The 15,649-nt window shown below is 45.1% G+C and overlaps 1 protein-coding gene across 2 annotated transcripts in view; it reads right to left on the bottom strand.

The window, feature by feature from the left end:
• Nucleotides 1-4,948: 4,948 nt before the first annotated feature.
• The window catches only part of SHMT1 (serine hydroxymethyltransferase 1), a 42,987-nt gene continuing 32,286 nt past the window's right edge, over nt 4,949-15,649 (bottom strand). For both annotated transcript variants that reach the window (XM_077449435.1, XM_077449436.1), the window contains exons 6-12: nt 12,382-12,463; nt 11,305-11,517; nt 9,612-9,728; nt 9,404-9,526; nt 6,808-6,924; nt 6,617-6,727; nt 4,949-5,257 (exon numbers count right to left, since the gene is read on the bottom strand). In XM_077449435.1, coding sequence (XP_077305561.1) covers nt 5,085-5,257; nt 6,617-6,727; nt 6,808-6,924; nt 9,404-9,526; nt 9,612-9,728; nt 11,305-11,517; nt 12,382-12,463 — 936 coding nt within the window. In that variant the 3' untranslated portion in view covers nt 4,949-5,084. The remainder of the gene's footprint in view (nt 5,258-6,616; nt 6,728-6,807; nt 6,925-9,403; nt 9,527-9,611; nt 9,729-11,304; nt 11,518-12,381; nt 12,464-15,649) is intronic.

Genomic DNA, 15,649 nt, shown 5'->3' with positions numbered 1-15,649 from the left:
TCGAAACCAGAGAATCCAAAGATTCCTGGCTGTGATCCCAAACCTTCAGCACAAATAATTGTAGAGGGCGGTAATGTAACCCTGCCCACTGAACCGCTGGAAGAGCGGATGTCAGCAACCCTAGCGCTGACATGATCTTCCTTATGGAGATCTGGTGGTTGCCCTGAAGACACAACAGAGCCCTGTCTATCTTTTGAATTTTTTCCAAAGGAAGAAAGACCCTTTGTACTGTTGAGTCCAACTCGTACCCTAGGAAAGTGACCCTCTGGGAAGGGATTAAGTTGGATTTCTCCAGGTTCAGGAGCCAACCCAGGCTTACTAACAGGTTTCTTGTGACCTGTAAATCCTGAATTAATTGTGCTGGGGAAGGGGCAAACAGAAGGAGATCGTCGAGATATGCGATCACCGAGATTCCCCTGAGACGCAGAAATGCCAGAACTTCTGCCATCACTTTGGTGAAGATTCGGGGGGAAGAGGATAGTCCGAAAGGAAGCGCTCTGAACTGAAGGTGTAGTACTTCCATTGGAGTTCTCACTGCCAGTCTGAGAAAACGCTGGTGGGACTCTGCGATTGGAATATGCAGGTATGCATCTTTCAGATCTATTGATGCCATGAAGCAGTTCGGAGGTAGGAGTGCTTTTACTGAGTAAACCGAATCCATCCGAAACCTTCTGTAGGTAACTGAGACATTCAGGGGCTTCAGGTTCAGGATGAGCCTGAACTTTCCCGAAGGCTTGCGAATCACGAAGACGTGAGAGTAGAAGCCTCTGCTTGTCTCTCCTTCTGGAACCCGTACTACCACCTCCTGTTCTTCCAACTCCTGAAGAGAGGAAAGAAGGGCAGATGATTTTTCTGCGCATTTTGGCAGCTCGGTGACAAGGAACCTCAGAGGAGGGAGTTCCGAAAACTCCAAATGGTAACCTCCTCTGACGATCCCCAAGACAAACTGATTGGAGGAAATCATTTCCCACTGTGGGAGGAAGGCCCCCAATCTTCCTCCCACCGTGACCCTGTCACTGAGATTTTTTTGGGCTGTTCAGGAGGGCGAAAAATTGCTCCCCCGGGTCCCTTGCTTTTGAGTCCCCAACTTTTCTTCTGCTGAACCGTACGGGGTGGTACAACCCTTTTCTGGGGACGAGTCTTTCTTTTGGCTTGTTCCCCAATTTTCCTTTTAACAGGAAAGGCCTTTCTTTTGTCTGCTGTGCGATCTAGCACCGCTTCAAGGCCTGGTCCAAACAGTAGATCTCCTGTAAAGGGGATTCCACAAAGTTTAAGTTTGGATGCATTGTCTCCAGGCCAGGTCTTCAACCATAAGGCTCTCCTGGCAGAGTTGGTCAGGGCCAAGGACCTTGCCGACATCCTCACCGGTTCCGCAGAAGCGTCCGCTATGTAGGCTATCCCTTTAAGAAGCATGGGAAAGGAGGATAGAATAGTCTCCTTTGCTGTCCCTGCTTCAATGTGTGCGCTAATCTGGGTGAGCCAATACTCCATGTTACGGGCCACCACCGTGGATGCCATGGCTGGCTTAAGATTTCCCTGTGACGAATCCCAGGCCTTCTTAAGAAGGTAATCCATCCTTCGATCCATAGGGTTAGACAGTACCCCCATATCCTCAAAAGATAGATCAGTGTGTCTGGACACCTGGGAAAAAGCAGCGTCTAGTCTGGGAGATTTATTCCAGACGAGAGTCTCTTCCTCCGAAAAAGGAAACCTACGTCTTAATGCCCCAGAAAAGAAAGGTTTCCTTTCGGGATCCCGCCATTCCTTCTTGATGGTATCGATCAAGACGTCATGCACTGGGAACACCCGCTTCTTTTGTTCCCCCATGCCCTTGTACATCCGATCATGGAGTGACAATGTCTTAGTTTCTTCTTGAATACCTAAAGTGGTATGAATCGCTCCCAAGAGCTCATCCACATCCTCCAGGGAAAGCTTATACCGCGAGATTCTGCTGGATTCCCCATCCAGCATCTCTGCGTCAGACTCCCCCTGGGAGTCTGAAACGACACTGTCAATTTCCTCCTCAGCTTCCTCCCTGGGACCCTCTGAATTCTCTCCCCTTGCAGGAGGAACATCCACAGGGCTGGATGGTACACTCTGCTGCGCTGGTGTAGGAGTGCTCGGAGGCTGGGGCCACTGAAAACTGGAAAAAAAGTTTTGGAAGGACTGAAAGGTACCAGAGAGTTCCTTCATAGAAGCTACCAGATCTGCACCCTGCTCTACTGCCTGTTCCTTAAGTAAATCCTCAATACATTGTTTGCAAATAGCTTTAGACCAAGAGTCTCCCATAGACGTTCTACACGAAGGGCACTTCTTCTTAGAACCATGGGGGGACTTGCTCGTGGCTTTCTGAAAGACACAAAATACAGGAAGGGGCAGCATGAGCCTAAAAAACAGCAACACCAGCGCTACATAGAGGACCACCGGGAGTGCCCCCCCTAGGATCAACCATCACCAGGATCCCAGACACACTACCCTTCCCCCCGACCACCAAGGAGGAACACCAGTGGAGCTACTGGATACAAGTAAGGGAACACCTCCCCAGGTTTCCTCTTACCTTCGAGTGGCTGGTGCTATTATCTCCAGGAGTTTTTGAAGCCTCTGCCTCGGACATTCTCCCGTTGAGGAAGCGTGGTACGAATGCGCCTCTAACAGCTACCTGTGCAACTGTGAAAAGAGAGGCCGCACCAGCCGAACGCTAGGTTCCCTTTCACGTGCCGCGTCCGGAACCGGAAGACGCGGATCGAACGAAGGGGTCCGCCCCCACCGGAACTGACGTCGCCCGCCTACCGGTCCGGCTTCCAGCTCCCAGCCGGCTGCGTACACAGGGGGGCCCTGGACGCCTTCGTTCAGCACCCCACTGGGCGAAACGCAAGGATGAACCTCTCCAAAGACTTCCTGCTTTCCCCAAGCGAAGATTGGAGTGCGTGTAAAGGTCAGTCGAGTATTCAGCTTCCCCAGCCGACTGGACTGTTTGTTCCGTTGAAACCCCCGCGGGTGAACGAACGGACGACCCCATAAACTTCCCGCTTTCCCCAAGCGGAGTTTAGGGTATATGGACAGTACGAACACTTCAGCTCCCCGCTGATAGGACTGTCCTGGACCGACCGATGAACGGTCGGATAGCCGAACGGGGCCAGGGCTCCGCTCGGGTGGCTTCAGTTTCACCAACCGAATTTAGCCTAAGGTTCCTTGGCGATGTCTCCCCGCCGGAGGAAACACCATAACTGAGGAACGAAGGGAGGAGGAGGCTTAAATTATGAAATTGAAGGCGGTGTTTCCTCAGAGGGGAGGAGCCGGTGTCTCTCTAAGGTGGCTGTCCTGAAAGACGATTGGGGAAAATGTAAAATATGTGTTTTTTTGTTGTAAGGAGGGTTTTAATATATGACATGTATTGATGTAACGGAGTTAATGTGGTGCAGATACCCAGGAAGCAGGTTGGCACTTAGGCATAATAAGGTATCTGTTGGCCAGACTGAAGGGTGCCAGGTGACACATCAAGGGGGTGAAAACTTCCTCGTAGGGGTGGTGTCTCAATCCTAGCGGTTCTAGAGAGAAGCTTTCGGTTACTGGATATGTGGGACACCGGAACTAGACATGGGGAAGATACGCCTGGTTGGTGTCTCACCTGAGAGGTTGAAACCCTGCACAGATAATGCCAGTGAACACACACAGGAGCATGCTCCGTTAAAATAAAGGGAACAAACGCTGGCTACCAGGGTACCGTATGCCTTCACCCCATGGCACTGCAACATCATATGGTGGTTGATAAAACCCTATAAATCACCATATATGTGCTGAGTATACATTGAATCAAGTGCGGTCATTGTACCAGTGACTTACTCCCAGAGATGTGCGAACACAGAATGAGGTCCAGGCAGGATGCTTACTTCTGAGGAGTAACCCAAAAGAGGGGGGATGTATTCAGCACTATATTGGGGGGGGGGCCATAGCTGGGATGTCTTAAGTCTTACGAGTACAGTGTTGTATGACTGCGCAATTGTCAAATTGTGACAGCGCTGAAAGTTGAAAATTGGCCTGGGCAGGAAAGGTTAAAAGTGGCCAGTAGGCAAGTGGTTAAAATTACTAATAAAGAAGAAAATTAATAAATTTTAAGTGTGACTGAGCAGGTAGGTAGGATTCTTTTTTTTTTCAGAAGAAGCACTGCATGTCTTTCCTACAATAAAAGGCCTGTCTGCTCATTTTTTTTCTTTTATTGTTTTTAACAAGGGGACATTTCAGGGGAGCAGCAGAAAGGAAGACGACGGAGATTGGGAAAAGCAGCCTGTGAAAGTGCTCAGGGTGTAATCACATGTTGTATATTAATTGAAGCATTGTGTTTTACCAAAATTTACAGAACACGAAAGCACAGTACTGTGTGCACCACCATTCATTTTCAATGATACCCCAATACAAACACATGCATAAATCATCTGAGCGTTGCAGTGCACTGCATTGAAAAAGTGCAGGTGCTACGTAGGACTGCCTTAAGGCAATGATTTTAATGCACCACCTGGTGAGATATTTATCTTGTAGGTGTTTGTGGCAGTGATAAACAAATGCTGACTATACACACACACACACACACACACACACAGTTATTTTTGTTCAGCCTGCAGGCTAAAGGAAATAAAAGCTAAGATTTCTGGAACCACACTATATAGGATATAAAGACTGCAATGTGATCCATGAATTGGTCCTGCATGGATGTATGCCCCAGGATGTGCTTGGAGATCCAACCAGACCCATGCACCACTCGCCCACTATTAATCTGAACAGGACAAGGACACCTTTGCATCCCGTTCAGGTGAAAATGACCCTTCACACAGGTGTATGGAACGGTACACCCATTGAAATAAGGACCCTAAACCCCACTGTTTCCCACATCTATAATAACAAGTACAGACAACACATTTAATGCAGTTATTGCAGCTACACCCAGTGTATGTCAGTTTCACAGCTAGCTCAGCAGCGAGTTTAATTCACCATACAAAGAAAACAATCTACAGTATATTACAGTCTTATCTTTCAACATTTTAAATTTCAGCAGTGCTAAGACATTACAGGAAGGCCATCCTGGGTATTCACAGGTCAGGCAGGCCAGGGATAGGGAAGGAGCTTGCAAACTGCTCCACCTCCTCCTTCAGAGCATTGATCTTCTCCTGATGTTTCCCATCTCCGGCCAGTTGGTCTTTGAACTCTTTAAGGGTTGCTTTGGGGCTCATGTCATTCTGGATCTCCAGTGTGATCAAGATGCCTAGAACATAAGATTAAAGATGGCATTAGATTCTAAAGTTTAGGACCCTCTGGATTCAATACATTATATCACTAACACAGAGCAAACCCGCATATAAGAACATATTTCTCAAAGAGAAAAGTTTAACAGGAAACAATAAGCTGTTTGCTAGGTAGGTTTTTTTATGACTAACATATAATCTGCATGTGTATAATCAAATAATGCAGATGTTCACATAATATTACATATATACTGTAGATGGCAGTCACAATACAGAGCACTGACCTGCATGTCATTTAAAGTGGGAGTAAACTCCCATGATTTTTACCTATAGTTAAAGTGGAGTTCCACCCAAAAATGGAACTTCCGCTTTAAGGTGGACCCCCTGACATGCCACATTTGGCATGTCATTTCTTTGGGGGAGGAGCGGATACCCTCTTTTTTTAGAGGGTCCCAGCTTCCATTTCCTCCCGGAAGTGGGAGCTGCACCGGAAGGCATATCACATCTACACCCTTCCCTCTCTGCAATCATCTGGGACACAGCAAAGGTCCCAGGTGATTGCCTGGTCAGTCACGGCACGGCTCGCGCATGCACAGTGGGTGCCCGGCTGTGAAGCCACACCCAGGCAGTTACAATGCCGGCAACGCAGAGAGGAGGGGAAATGTGCGGGGCTTCGTACGCCCGCATCGCTGGACCCTGGGACAGGCAAGTGTCCGATTATTAAAAGTCAGCAGCTGTAGTTTTTGTAGCTGCTGACTTTTCATTTTTTTAAGCAGAACTCCACTGTAAAATGGGAATAAACTCATACGAATGATTTTTACCTATAGTTAAGCCTATAATCAAACTTACCCCTTAGGTACTGTAAATATCTCCTAAATGTGCACCGTTTAGGTGATATTTACTGTACATGCAGCCAGTGACATCACTGGTGCATGCACTCTGAAGGAACGGCATACCCAAGCCATTCCTTCAGAGTTTTGTGCCGCAAATAGCATGTGCCGGAGTGACAATTGTAGCTCGTCACTCATACAGCTGGAGTCCACGAACCCGGAAGGAAGATGGGGTGAGGATGTAAGTGACAGCATGCCACTGGAGGAAGTCGTTCTAAGGTAACTTTTTTTATATAATGTGCTAGCATGCAATGCATACCAGCACATTATATTGCCTTGCAGGGTTTAAACAATAAAAAAAAATAAAAAAAAAATAAAAAAAGGGGGAACAGGGTACAAGCCGATTGGCTAAAGAAATAGACTGTGAAACTAGTACTTTAGAGGTTTTGCTTACCACACTCCCCACAAGTTACAGCATATGGAGTCTGGCCTATAAAAAAAAATAATTCTTATTGTAATGTGATCATTTCTACAAGGCCGAAAGCTCACCTTGATGAATAAACTTTGCGACTTTCTTGAAGTCTCCTTCCCCGAACCCCCGAGAGGTCAGGGCGGGGGTCCCAAGGCGCAAACCACTGGGGCGAAGGGCACTCTTGTCACCTGCAACAGAAGAGCAGTCAGAAAAGTTAGTTGAGGTCTAATAAAGATGCTTCCATAGACAGCAGACAGTACACACCTACCAGGACAGGTGTTTTTGTTGCACGCTATTGCACAAGCTTCAAGGACCTTTTCTGCTCTCCCTCCATCCGTGTTCTTATTGCGCAGGTTCACCAGAATAAGATGATTATCAGAACCACCTGTAAAATGATAGGAAAGACTAATGAGTGAACATATCAACCATCCACCTATCCCATTCCCAGTACTGACCACCAATTTCAGTAACATACAGGTAGTAAATTGTATATTTATCACTAACACCTCGCTCTGTAGAGTGGTAATAAAGACAAGTTTTTTTCACCTTAATGCATTATATGCATTAAAGGCTATGTTCACCTTCTGCAAAAAAATTATAACAGATGCACAAGTGTAATGGAAATTTGTAGGTTCTGTATATAATTGTATTCTATTTTATATGTATTGCACGATGCCCTCACTGTGCACACGGCACTAACAATGTTTTCAGTACACGTTTTGCATTCTTTCAAGTCCTGATTAGAATTAGCCTGCCTATGTAACGCCCCTTGTTACCATAAACGTACAATTGTAATATTAATGTGATACCTACGTAATCATGTGTATAAAAACCTTCAAATGCGTCATAATAAAGGAGAACGGTTATTTGGAAAGATGCTGAACGTATCTTTTGTGTCTGTTCCCTACTGCAGTAGTTATTAATTTGGAACCACTAATCAATATGAGGATAGGAGTTGCCCATCATCAAAATATCCATTTCACAAGTATAAAAAAAACATGCAGTGCGAGTGCACTAATCGCTTTTTTTTTTTAGAGATTAGCGGAGCCTTTTTATCCTTGCAAGGAACGTTTTTATGCATTGTGAACCTGTTGGTACCTTTTTTTAAATAAATTAGTCAAAAGGTATATATCTGCACTACTGGTGTCTTTTTCTCCTCATAACTTTTTGCGGAAATCCATTGGATGACCACAAGGAAACGTCCATTGATGCAAAGTGATCATCTCCGGACAGAAGCTCCTTTGAAACCACTTTCCACAGACGTTGGCCGGTTACCTGTGAGGACAGTCGGTGGTACTTCAACAGCAAGCCTGCTGTTCTACTAAGCCTTATGTGACCCCCCCGAACAAGGGTGGTCGCTGGCTTTTTGGTAAGCCTCCATTGCTTATTTCTAGGTGACGGCTTGCACTAGTGGTGGAAACTTATTATTTGGATTTCATTTGTGAACACTTCTCTGTTGGATTATTTCACCCATGAACTGTTTTTGTGTTTGATACACGTTTTTGTTGCTCATGGATTGATCATATTAACACCTATGGACTATTATGATGTTTTTTCTTTTTGATCACTTAATTATTTAGAATACTCCTTTGTATAATCACGTTTTTTATTCATAAATTGCTTGCATTATTAATTACCCAGCACTGCACTTTTTGTCTATTTATAAAAAAACATGCATTTGTTATTTTTTTTTACTCTGCAGCCTGTAGTGTAAGGCATTGCACCCTAAATCCTGCAGATATTGGTTGAATGAAAAAAAACTTCCTGTGTGTACCCAGCTTAACTCATATCAACACAAGACAGATTCACTAGCTAATGTAATTCAACTATGTTGTATAGGAAGAGAACTTAAGCAGCGGTGGAGTTGGAGTGCTCTCTAGAAGCCTAATGCAGGTAGGCTTTACAGACAAGAACAAGATACCCATCAGTCCAACGTTTGACACAAAATGGCCCATTTAAAAGGATAAGTACTCCTTTTGTAACATGTTAAACCCATATTCAGGGTATAACCTGTTACAAATGCACTGGCCTCCAGGCTCCCCTCGATCACCCCTTTTCATAGCAAGCGGGGGATATTATCCCCCCCTTCGCTGTCACAATCTAAAAAAAACAAAGAAAAAAAAACCCGGCTGTTCGGGGCGCCTCCTGCATCCCGTGTTCTGTAAATGGGAAATCACAAGTACCAACGCCTTATAGTTCTCAATGAACGACCAGGGTGCTGTTGTGCAGAAAACACTCTGAAAAGGCACCGCTAGCGCCTTACTGTGGTCTGCATTTTATAAAACATAGGCACAATGAGGAGTGAACACTGAAGTGGCCTTGCAAAGAACAGACAGCAGTACTGACTCTCTGTTATAAACAGTCCTGAAAGTGAACATCAAGGAATTTACAGTGAACGCCCAGCTCAAGACAGGCTTATTTTCACTACCAGTACAGAAAGCTGGGTCACCTAAAATAGGGGTGAAGGGAAATATCAAGCTTAAGCCCCGTACACATGGGCAAAGTGCCGGGAGACAGCCAGTTCCGTCATTCTGCCCACATGCATGTCGGTCCGGCAGAAGCCGGCTGTTTGGCTTCTGTCAGATGTGCGTGCTGGAAAACCAGCAGCTGACCGACTCCCAATCAGCACATTCAGCTAATGGCCAAGAGCGCTGATTGGAGTGTTCTGGCGGGGGGCTATCCCCCTGTTAGAACACAACAGCGTAGCAGGGGAGATTGCTGAACTAACCTCACATGGTTAGTAGAGTGGCTCCGACCGGAGCTGTCAGTTTTTTGTTTTTGTGCAACCCGAAGAAAAACTGTAGTTTTTTCCTCGGCTTTAGTGAAACACTGATAAGACAACAGACTGCAGCCATATGCCTTACCAGTGACAACGTGGTAGCCCAGTTCCTCCATCGCAGTAGCCAGCGCCCGGCAGTTAGAGATGACTTGCGCCTGGTACATTTTGAACTCTGGGCTCATAGCTTGCTTCAGTGTTACAGCAATACCTGTAAGGAAGTAGCACAACATGGAGTAAGTCTAGTTCCAACCTGCTCATAGCATAATAGACTTCAGCACCTGGCCTTGCTTTACCTGCTATAGCATGATTATGTGGTCCCCCCTGTAGCCCTGGGAACACCGCCTGGTTTATCAGACTCTCATAGTTATAAAGAACCTCTCTTCCAGTCTTTGGATCCACACTGCGCACTCCTGTAATATAAGAGATATTATATGTGTGCATAGCAAGCTGGAGAAACAGACACTAAACACCAACACTCAAATTAGAGTCTCTTTCTGCTAAAGTCCTGCATCACGTTAGATACCCACAAGTCTGACTAGAATGCAGGATATATGTTAAAGCAGACATACACCCTCACTCAGTGTTTCTCAACCTTTTTACCTTGGAGGAACCCCCGGCAAAAAGTTTGAGATCTCGAGGAACCCCTGAAATGTTTACATCTACAGCTCACCGAACATTGGTATGATCAGGGAGCTGTTGATAGCAAAAATTATTTGTAGAAATAGAGTTAAATAAAAGAATAAATATTAAAATGTACCTATTTAATGTGAAACTTGTGCTTTCTTTTCCTGCAGAGCTGATCCATTCAGAGGACATTACATGGGCAGAGCATGGGACAGAGGACAGGACAGGGGACAGGGTACGTGACAGGGGACAGGGTACGTGACAGGGGACAGGGTACGTGACAGGGGACAGGGTACGTGACAGGGGACGTGTAATATCCCCTGTCATGTCCCATGTAATGTGTCCCATCATGTCCCCTGTCCCATGCCATACATGGGACAGGGCACATTACATGGGAAAGGGCACATGACAGGGGACATGACCTATGACAGGGAACATGGCATATGCCGGGTGACATTACATGGGGACATGACACATTACATGGGGTAGGGGACAGACTGTTGGGTACATTGTGGGGGGACACAGCGGGGCACACTTCAGTACTTGCTTTCTTCTGCTGGCTTCAGAGCTCATTTCATATGTTCTCCAGTGGCACACTGTTCCCCCTCGGCCCCTCCTCCTATCCTGTCCACCCCAGATGATGCCACTTACAAGCACTCGGGAAAGACAGGAGGGGCCTGCGGGGAACAGCAAGCTACAGCCAATAGGGTGCCAGCCGCTTCCCTGCCTATCTCTGCGATCCTGCTGTCAGCTGCCTGCGACTGACAGTCAAATTGCCACGGAACCCCGGTTGAGAACCACTGCCCTAACTGAAAACACCTATAATGGAGTGTGGAAATCACTGTCTGCTACTTACTGCAACATTCACTCACACTGAGCCCCGCAGGTTACAGCCCATTCATAAAATGCAGCCTTCAGTGTCCCGTGGAGTTCTCTCTGTGTAACCCAGCAGAGAGGACTATGACAGGTCACACGCTTCTCTCCCGTCTGTGCTTTCATTTACAAGAAAAGCATATAAAAAGTATTGGGCTATATAAGAATGGATGCACTGCCTTCAGCATTGGATAAATATCAGTGCTCTTGACCAACTTCTCGATAGGGGCAACGGTAGGCCATGCTTGAGCAATGTGTACCGGAGCACAACTGCCACTCTATACAAGTGCCTCACAAAAAAAGCTCATTCATGGCAGGATCACCAGGGAATATTTTAAGATTTAAAAAGACTGATTACTACTTTTGAGATTTCAATAACAATTTAAATCTTAGATGAGTTTTAAGGGATTAGGCTTAGCGCTACTTAAAAATAACCATTTGAAGTGAAATACCCCTGTGGCAAAACAAGCACATTGTTCTCCAGCTCACCTTTCCGATAAAAGATCATGCCGGCTCGGCAGCCACGTAGCGTTTTATGCGTCGTGGTGGTCACCACATCACAGTGGTCAAACGGAGATGGGACAACGCCGGCCGCCACCAACCCACTAATATGTGCCATGTCAGCCATGAGGACTGCGTTATTTTCATCGGCTATGGCTCGCATCCGTGCATAGTCCAAATTACGGGAGTAGCAGCTGACACCTAGCAAGAAGAACCACAATGACATTGATAGATTAACAAAGCAATTACATAAAAATAAGAGCTAAAAAAAAGCTACGCAGAGCAGTTTAAAATTGAATTGCACACAGAACGAGTCATTCAGTGTTGGGTGGGTTTTAGTACGTGACTCTTCTGTCTATAGTTCACACGGGATTAAAAACAATAACCCATTTCTTTAAATATAAAGGGCTCATGTAAGCTGCAATGCCACTCAACTACAGATGGCACTGCAGATGAAACCTGATAATACGCCTCCTGGTCTAAGTAAAAACATTGGGGCATTAAAGGAGAAAAACTAAGCCAGAGAAGTCAAGCCCTTATAAATGAGAAAAAAAAAATAAAAAATCTGAGGTGCACAGTAGAGGTTTTTCTGGTGAACAGAGGTAACTAGATGCTTCTACTGCTCTTAAGCCGGACTTATAACCTATAACCTATTTTTTTTTTTAAAGCTTTAAAATAATGTGAAAGTGTTAGGGCTCCTGTTACAGTTTTATTGCTGTGTCAGAAAATTCTTTTCACTTTCTGGACCATTGTCAGGCAGAACAGCAAGGGGTCCATCTATAAAAAAAATTCACTATGCGAATAGCTCAGCTGTCACAAATAATTCTAAAATTTGGGGAGATTTACTAAAACGGGAGCACACAGAATCTGGTGCAGCTGTGCATAGTAACCAATCAGCTTCTAACATCAGCTTGTACTGCATATACACACTGATCTTACTGTTGTGGGTTTAGTAACTTTAAATCTGGCAAAGGTTTTAACCTTCATCTGCTAATAGTTATGGATGGAGTTGACCTTTCAAAAGTTAAGAATGTACATCAGATTCAGTTTAAACCAACAACTCACCTGCTATAATTAGTTTCGGATGGAATAGGCGTGCATTTTCCGCCAGCCTGTCATAATCGATGTAGCCGGTGTCTGGATTTACCTGACATGAACAGAATAGATTAACAAGATATAAGAGCTGCCACTACATTGTCTACGGTCTGCAGTGCTGCTGTTGATATGTACCTGCTTTATAATACAGTGTATATAGATTGAATACACAGCCTAACCTCAGGGCAATGTTCGAAAAACACCTTATGGGGTACTCAAGGCTCTAAACAGTCCTATACGAATAAAAGAATTTGAGAACAGCTTCAAGTGACACTTCGTAATTCTAAGACTTCGATGGCTAAAACTTAGTTCATTCCAAACAGCGCACTAAAAACGTCAGAACACTAGTCAGGTTTTTATTTCCGGCTGTGTCCCGATTTCCCAGTCACCCCAAAACAGGAAGGGGGTGGGGGGCTGACTGATTGCATGCAGAATCAGTGATTTCTCCCTGTATCCCCGAATGCGGACCATTCAATGGACAGAATTTTGACACTTCAGGGTAGTGCTGGAACTTACCAGCTACCTCCTGCCCTGCCCCCCTTCCCCCCTTCCCACATACAGTGGGGAAAAAATTTGATCCCTTGCATATTTTGTTAGTTTGCCCACTTACAAAGAAATGAAGGGTCTATAAAATTGTTATCATAGGTGTATTTTTAATGATAGAGACAGAATATCAACAAAAAATCCTGAAAAAACACGATACATACGTTATTAAGTGAGTTGCAGTTCAGTAAGTAAAATAAGTATTTGATCCCCTACCAGCCTACAATAATTGTGGCTCCCACAGACTGGCTACAGTATGTGCTCATGTGGAACAGATTAGTCCTCTCAATTTAAGAAGGTGCTCCTAACGACAACTCGTTATGTGTATAAAAGACACCTGTCCACAGAATCTCTTTCTTCCATTCAAACCTCACCATCATGGGCAAGACAAGAAGGCTGTCAAAGGACGTCAGGGACAAGATTGTAGACCTGCACATGGCTGGAATGGGCTACAAGACAATCAGCAAGAAGCTTGGTAAGAAGACAACTGTTGGAGCAATCATTCACATATGGAAGAAATAAAAAAATAAATCAATCCCCCTTGGTCTGGAATTCCATGCAAGATTTTGCCTCATGGGGTAAGGACGATAATGAGAAAAGTGAGGGATCCGCCCAGAACTACACAGAAGGAGCTTGTGAATGATTGCATCCAGGACTACAGTCACCAAACAAACCATTGGTAACACAATAGACCGCCATGGATTGAAATTCTGCAGCACCCGCAAGGTCCCCCTCCTCAAGGCACATGTACAGGCCTGTCTGAAGTTTGCCAATGAACATCTAAATGATTCAGAGAAGGATTGAGAGAAAGTGCTGTGGTCAGATGAGACCAAAATTGAGCTCTTTGGCATTAACTTGCCATTCTTGGAGGAAGAAAAATGCTGACTATGACCCTAAGAACACCATCCCTACAGTCAAGCATGGAGGTGGAAACATTATGCTTTGGGGCTATTTCTCTGCTAAAGGTGCAGACAGACTTTGCCGCATTGAGGGGCCACTGGACGGGGCCATATATTGTAAAATCTTGGGTGAGAACCTTCTTCCCTCAGCCAGAACACTGAAACTGGGTTGTGGATAGGTCTTGCAGCATGACAATGACCCAAAACATAATGCAAAGGCAACAAAGGAGGGACTCAAGATGAAGCACATTAAAGCGGGGTTCCACCCTAAAGTGAAACTTCCGCTCATCGGATCCCTCCCCCCCTCCGGTGTCACAATTGGCACCTTTCAGGGGGGAGGGGGGGTGGAGATACCTGTCAAAGACAGGTATTTACACCCACTTCCGGGCATAGACTCCCGTGGCAGTCTATGCCATTTCCTGTCCTGCCGCGCTGTCTGCTGGGACACACACGGGTCCCAGTGACAGCGCAGAGAATTCCTATTGCGCTGCGCGACTCGCGCATGCGCAGTAGGGAACCGGGAAGTGAAGCCGATTCGCTTCACTTCCTGATTCCCTCACCTAGAATGGTGGCGGCAGCAGCCGAGGGCCGAGCGATCGATCGGCCTCGGCATCGCTGGAACCCGGGACAGGTGAGTGTCCATTTATTAAAAGTCAGCAGCTGTAGTATTTATAGCTGCTGGCTTTTAAAAAAAAATGTTTTGGTGGAATCCCTCTTTAAGGTCATGGAGTGGCCTAGTCAGTCTCCAGACCCTAATCCTATAGAAAATGTATGGAGGGAGCTGAAAATTTGTGTTAAAAGCGACAGCCAAGAAACCTTAAGGATTTAGAGAAGATCTGTAAAGAAGAGTGGACCAAAATCCTTCCTGAGGTGTGTGCAAACCTGGTAAACCAACTACAAGAAACGTCTTACCTCTGTGCTTGCCAACAAGAGTTTCTCCACCAAGTACTAAGTCATGTTTTGCTTGGGTATCAAATACTTAATTTTACTCACTGAACTGCAACTCAATTTATACGATTTGTATTATGATATTTTTCTGGATTTTTGTTTGATATTCTGTGTCTATGATTCAAAATACACCTATGATAACAATTATAAACTAAGAATTAATTTATTTGTAAGTGGGCAAACTTACAAAATCTGCAAGGGATCAAATAATTATTTTCCCCACTGTACCTACTGACCTATTGTTATGATGGGCTGTCTTACTGGCCAATATAAATATGTTGGAGGGGGAAGCAACTCCGACATTATAAGGAAGTAATATAGGTTTTCCAGTTCTGAACAGCTTTGCACTCAGGTGCCCATACTTTAGGCTAGCAGTTTGAATAAGCAATCAAGCCTCTTAGTGTCACACTTATAGGTACACTGTATCTCTCCATCTATATTGATAGATCTCAATCTAACAATATCTACATACATTTTATATATATATATATATATATATATATATATATATATATATATATATATATATACACACATACACACATACACACACACACACACACATATATATATATATATATTGTGGCAGAGCATTGCCCTGCCAGGGTCTAGAAGGAGGCTGCGACCCAGAATTCTCAACCAGACAGGTTGAGGGGCTCCAGGGAGCTTGTAACATGAAGAGGAAGCTGGCTTTTCAATTTCTTCCTTTCTTAGAAAAGTTCACTTTGGGACCTGCAGCCCGGAGAATTCTGAGAGATCCGGGTGGGATGAATTCGCCAGCCCTGGGTCCTGATTTTCAAAACAGCCAGCATACTGATTGGTCCAGTGTGCTGGGCTTTTAGTAGTAA

The sequence above is a fragment of the Lithobates pipiens genome, unplaced genomic scaffold (genome assembly GCF_037356315.1).
Source record: "Lithobates pipiens isolate NorthernLeopardFrog02 unplaced genomic scaffold, aLitPip1_a1.2 Scaffold_22, whole genome shotgun sequence".
NCBI classification, from domain to species: domain Eukaryota; kingdom Metazoa; phylum Chordata; class Amphibia; order Anura; family Ranidae; genus Lithobates; species Lithobates pipiens.
The sequence above is the reverse complement of the archived record's forward strand: the minus strand, read 5'-3'. Positions and strand labels throughout refer to the sequence as shown.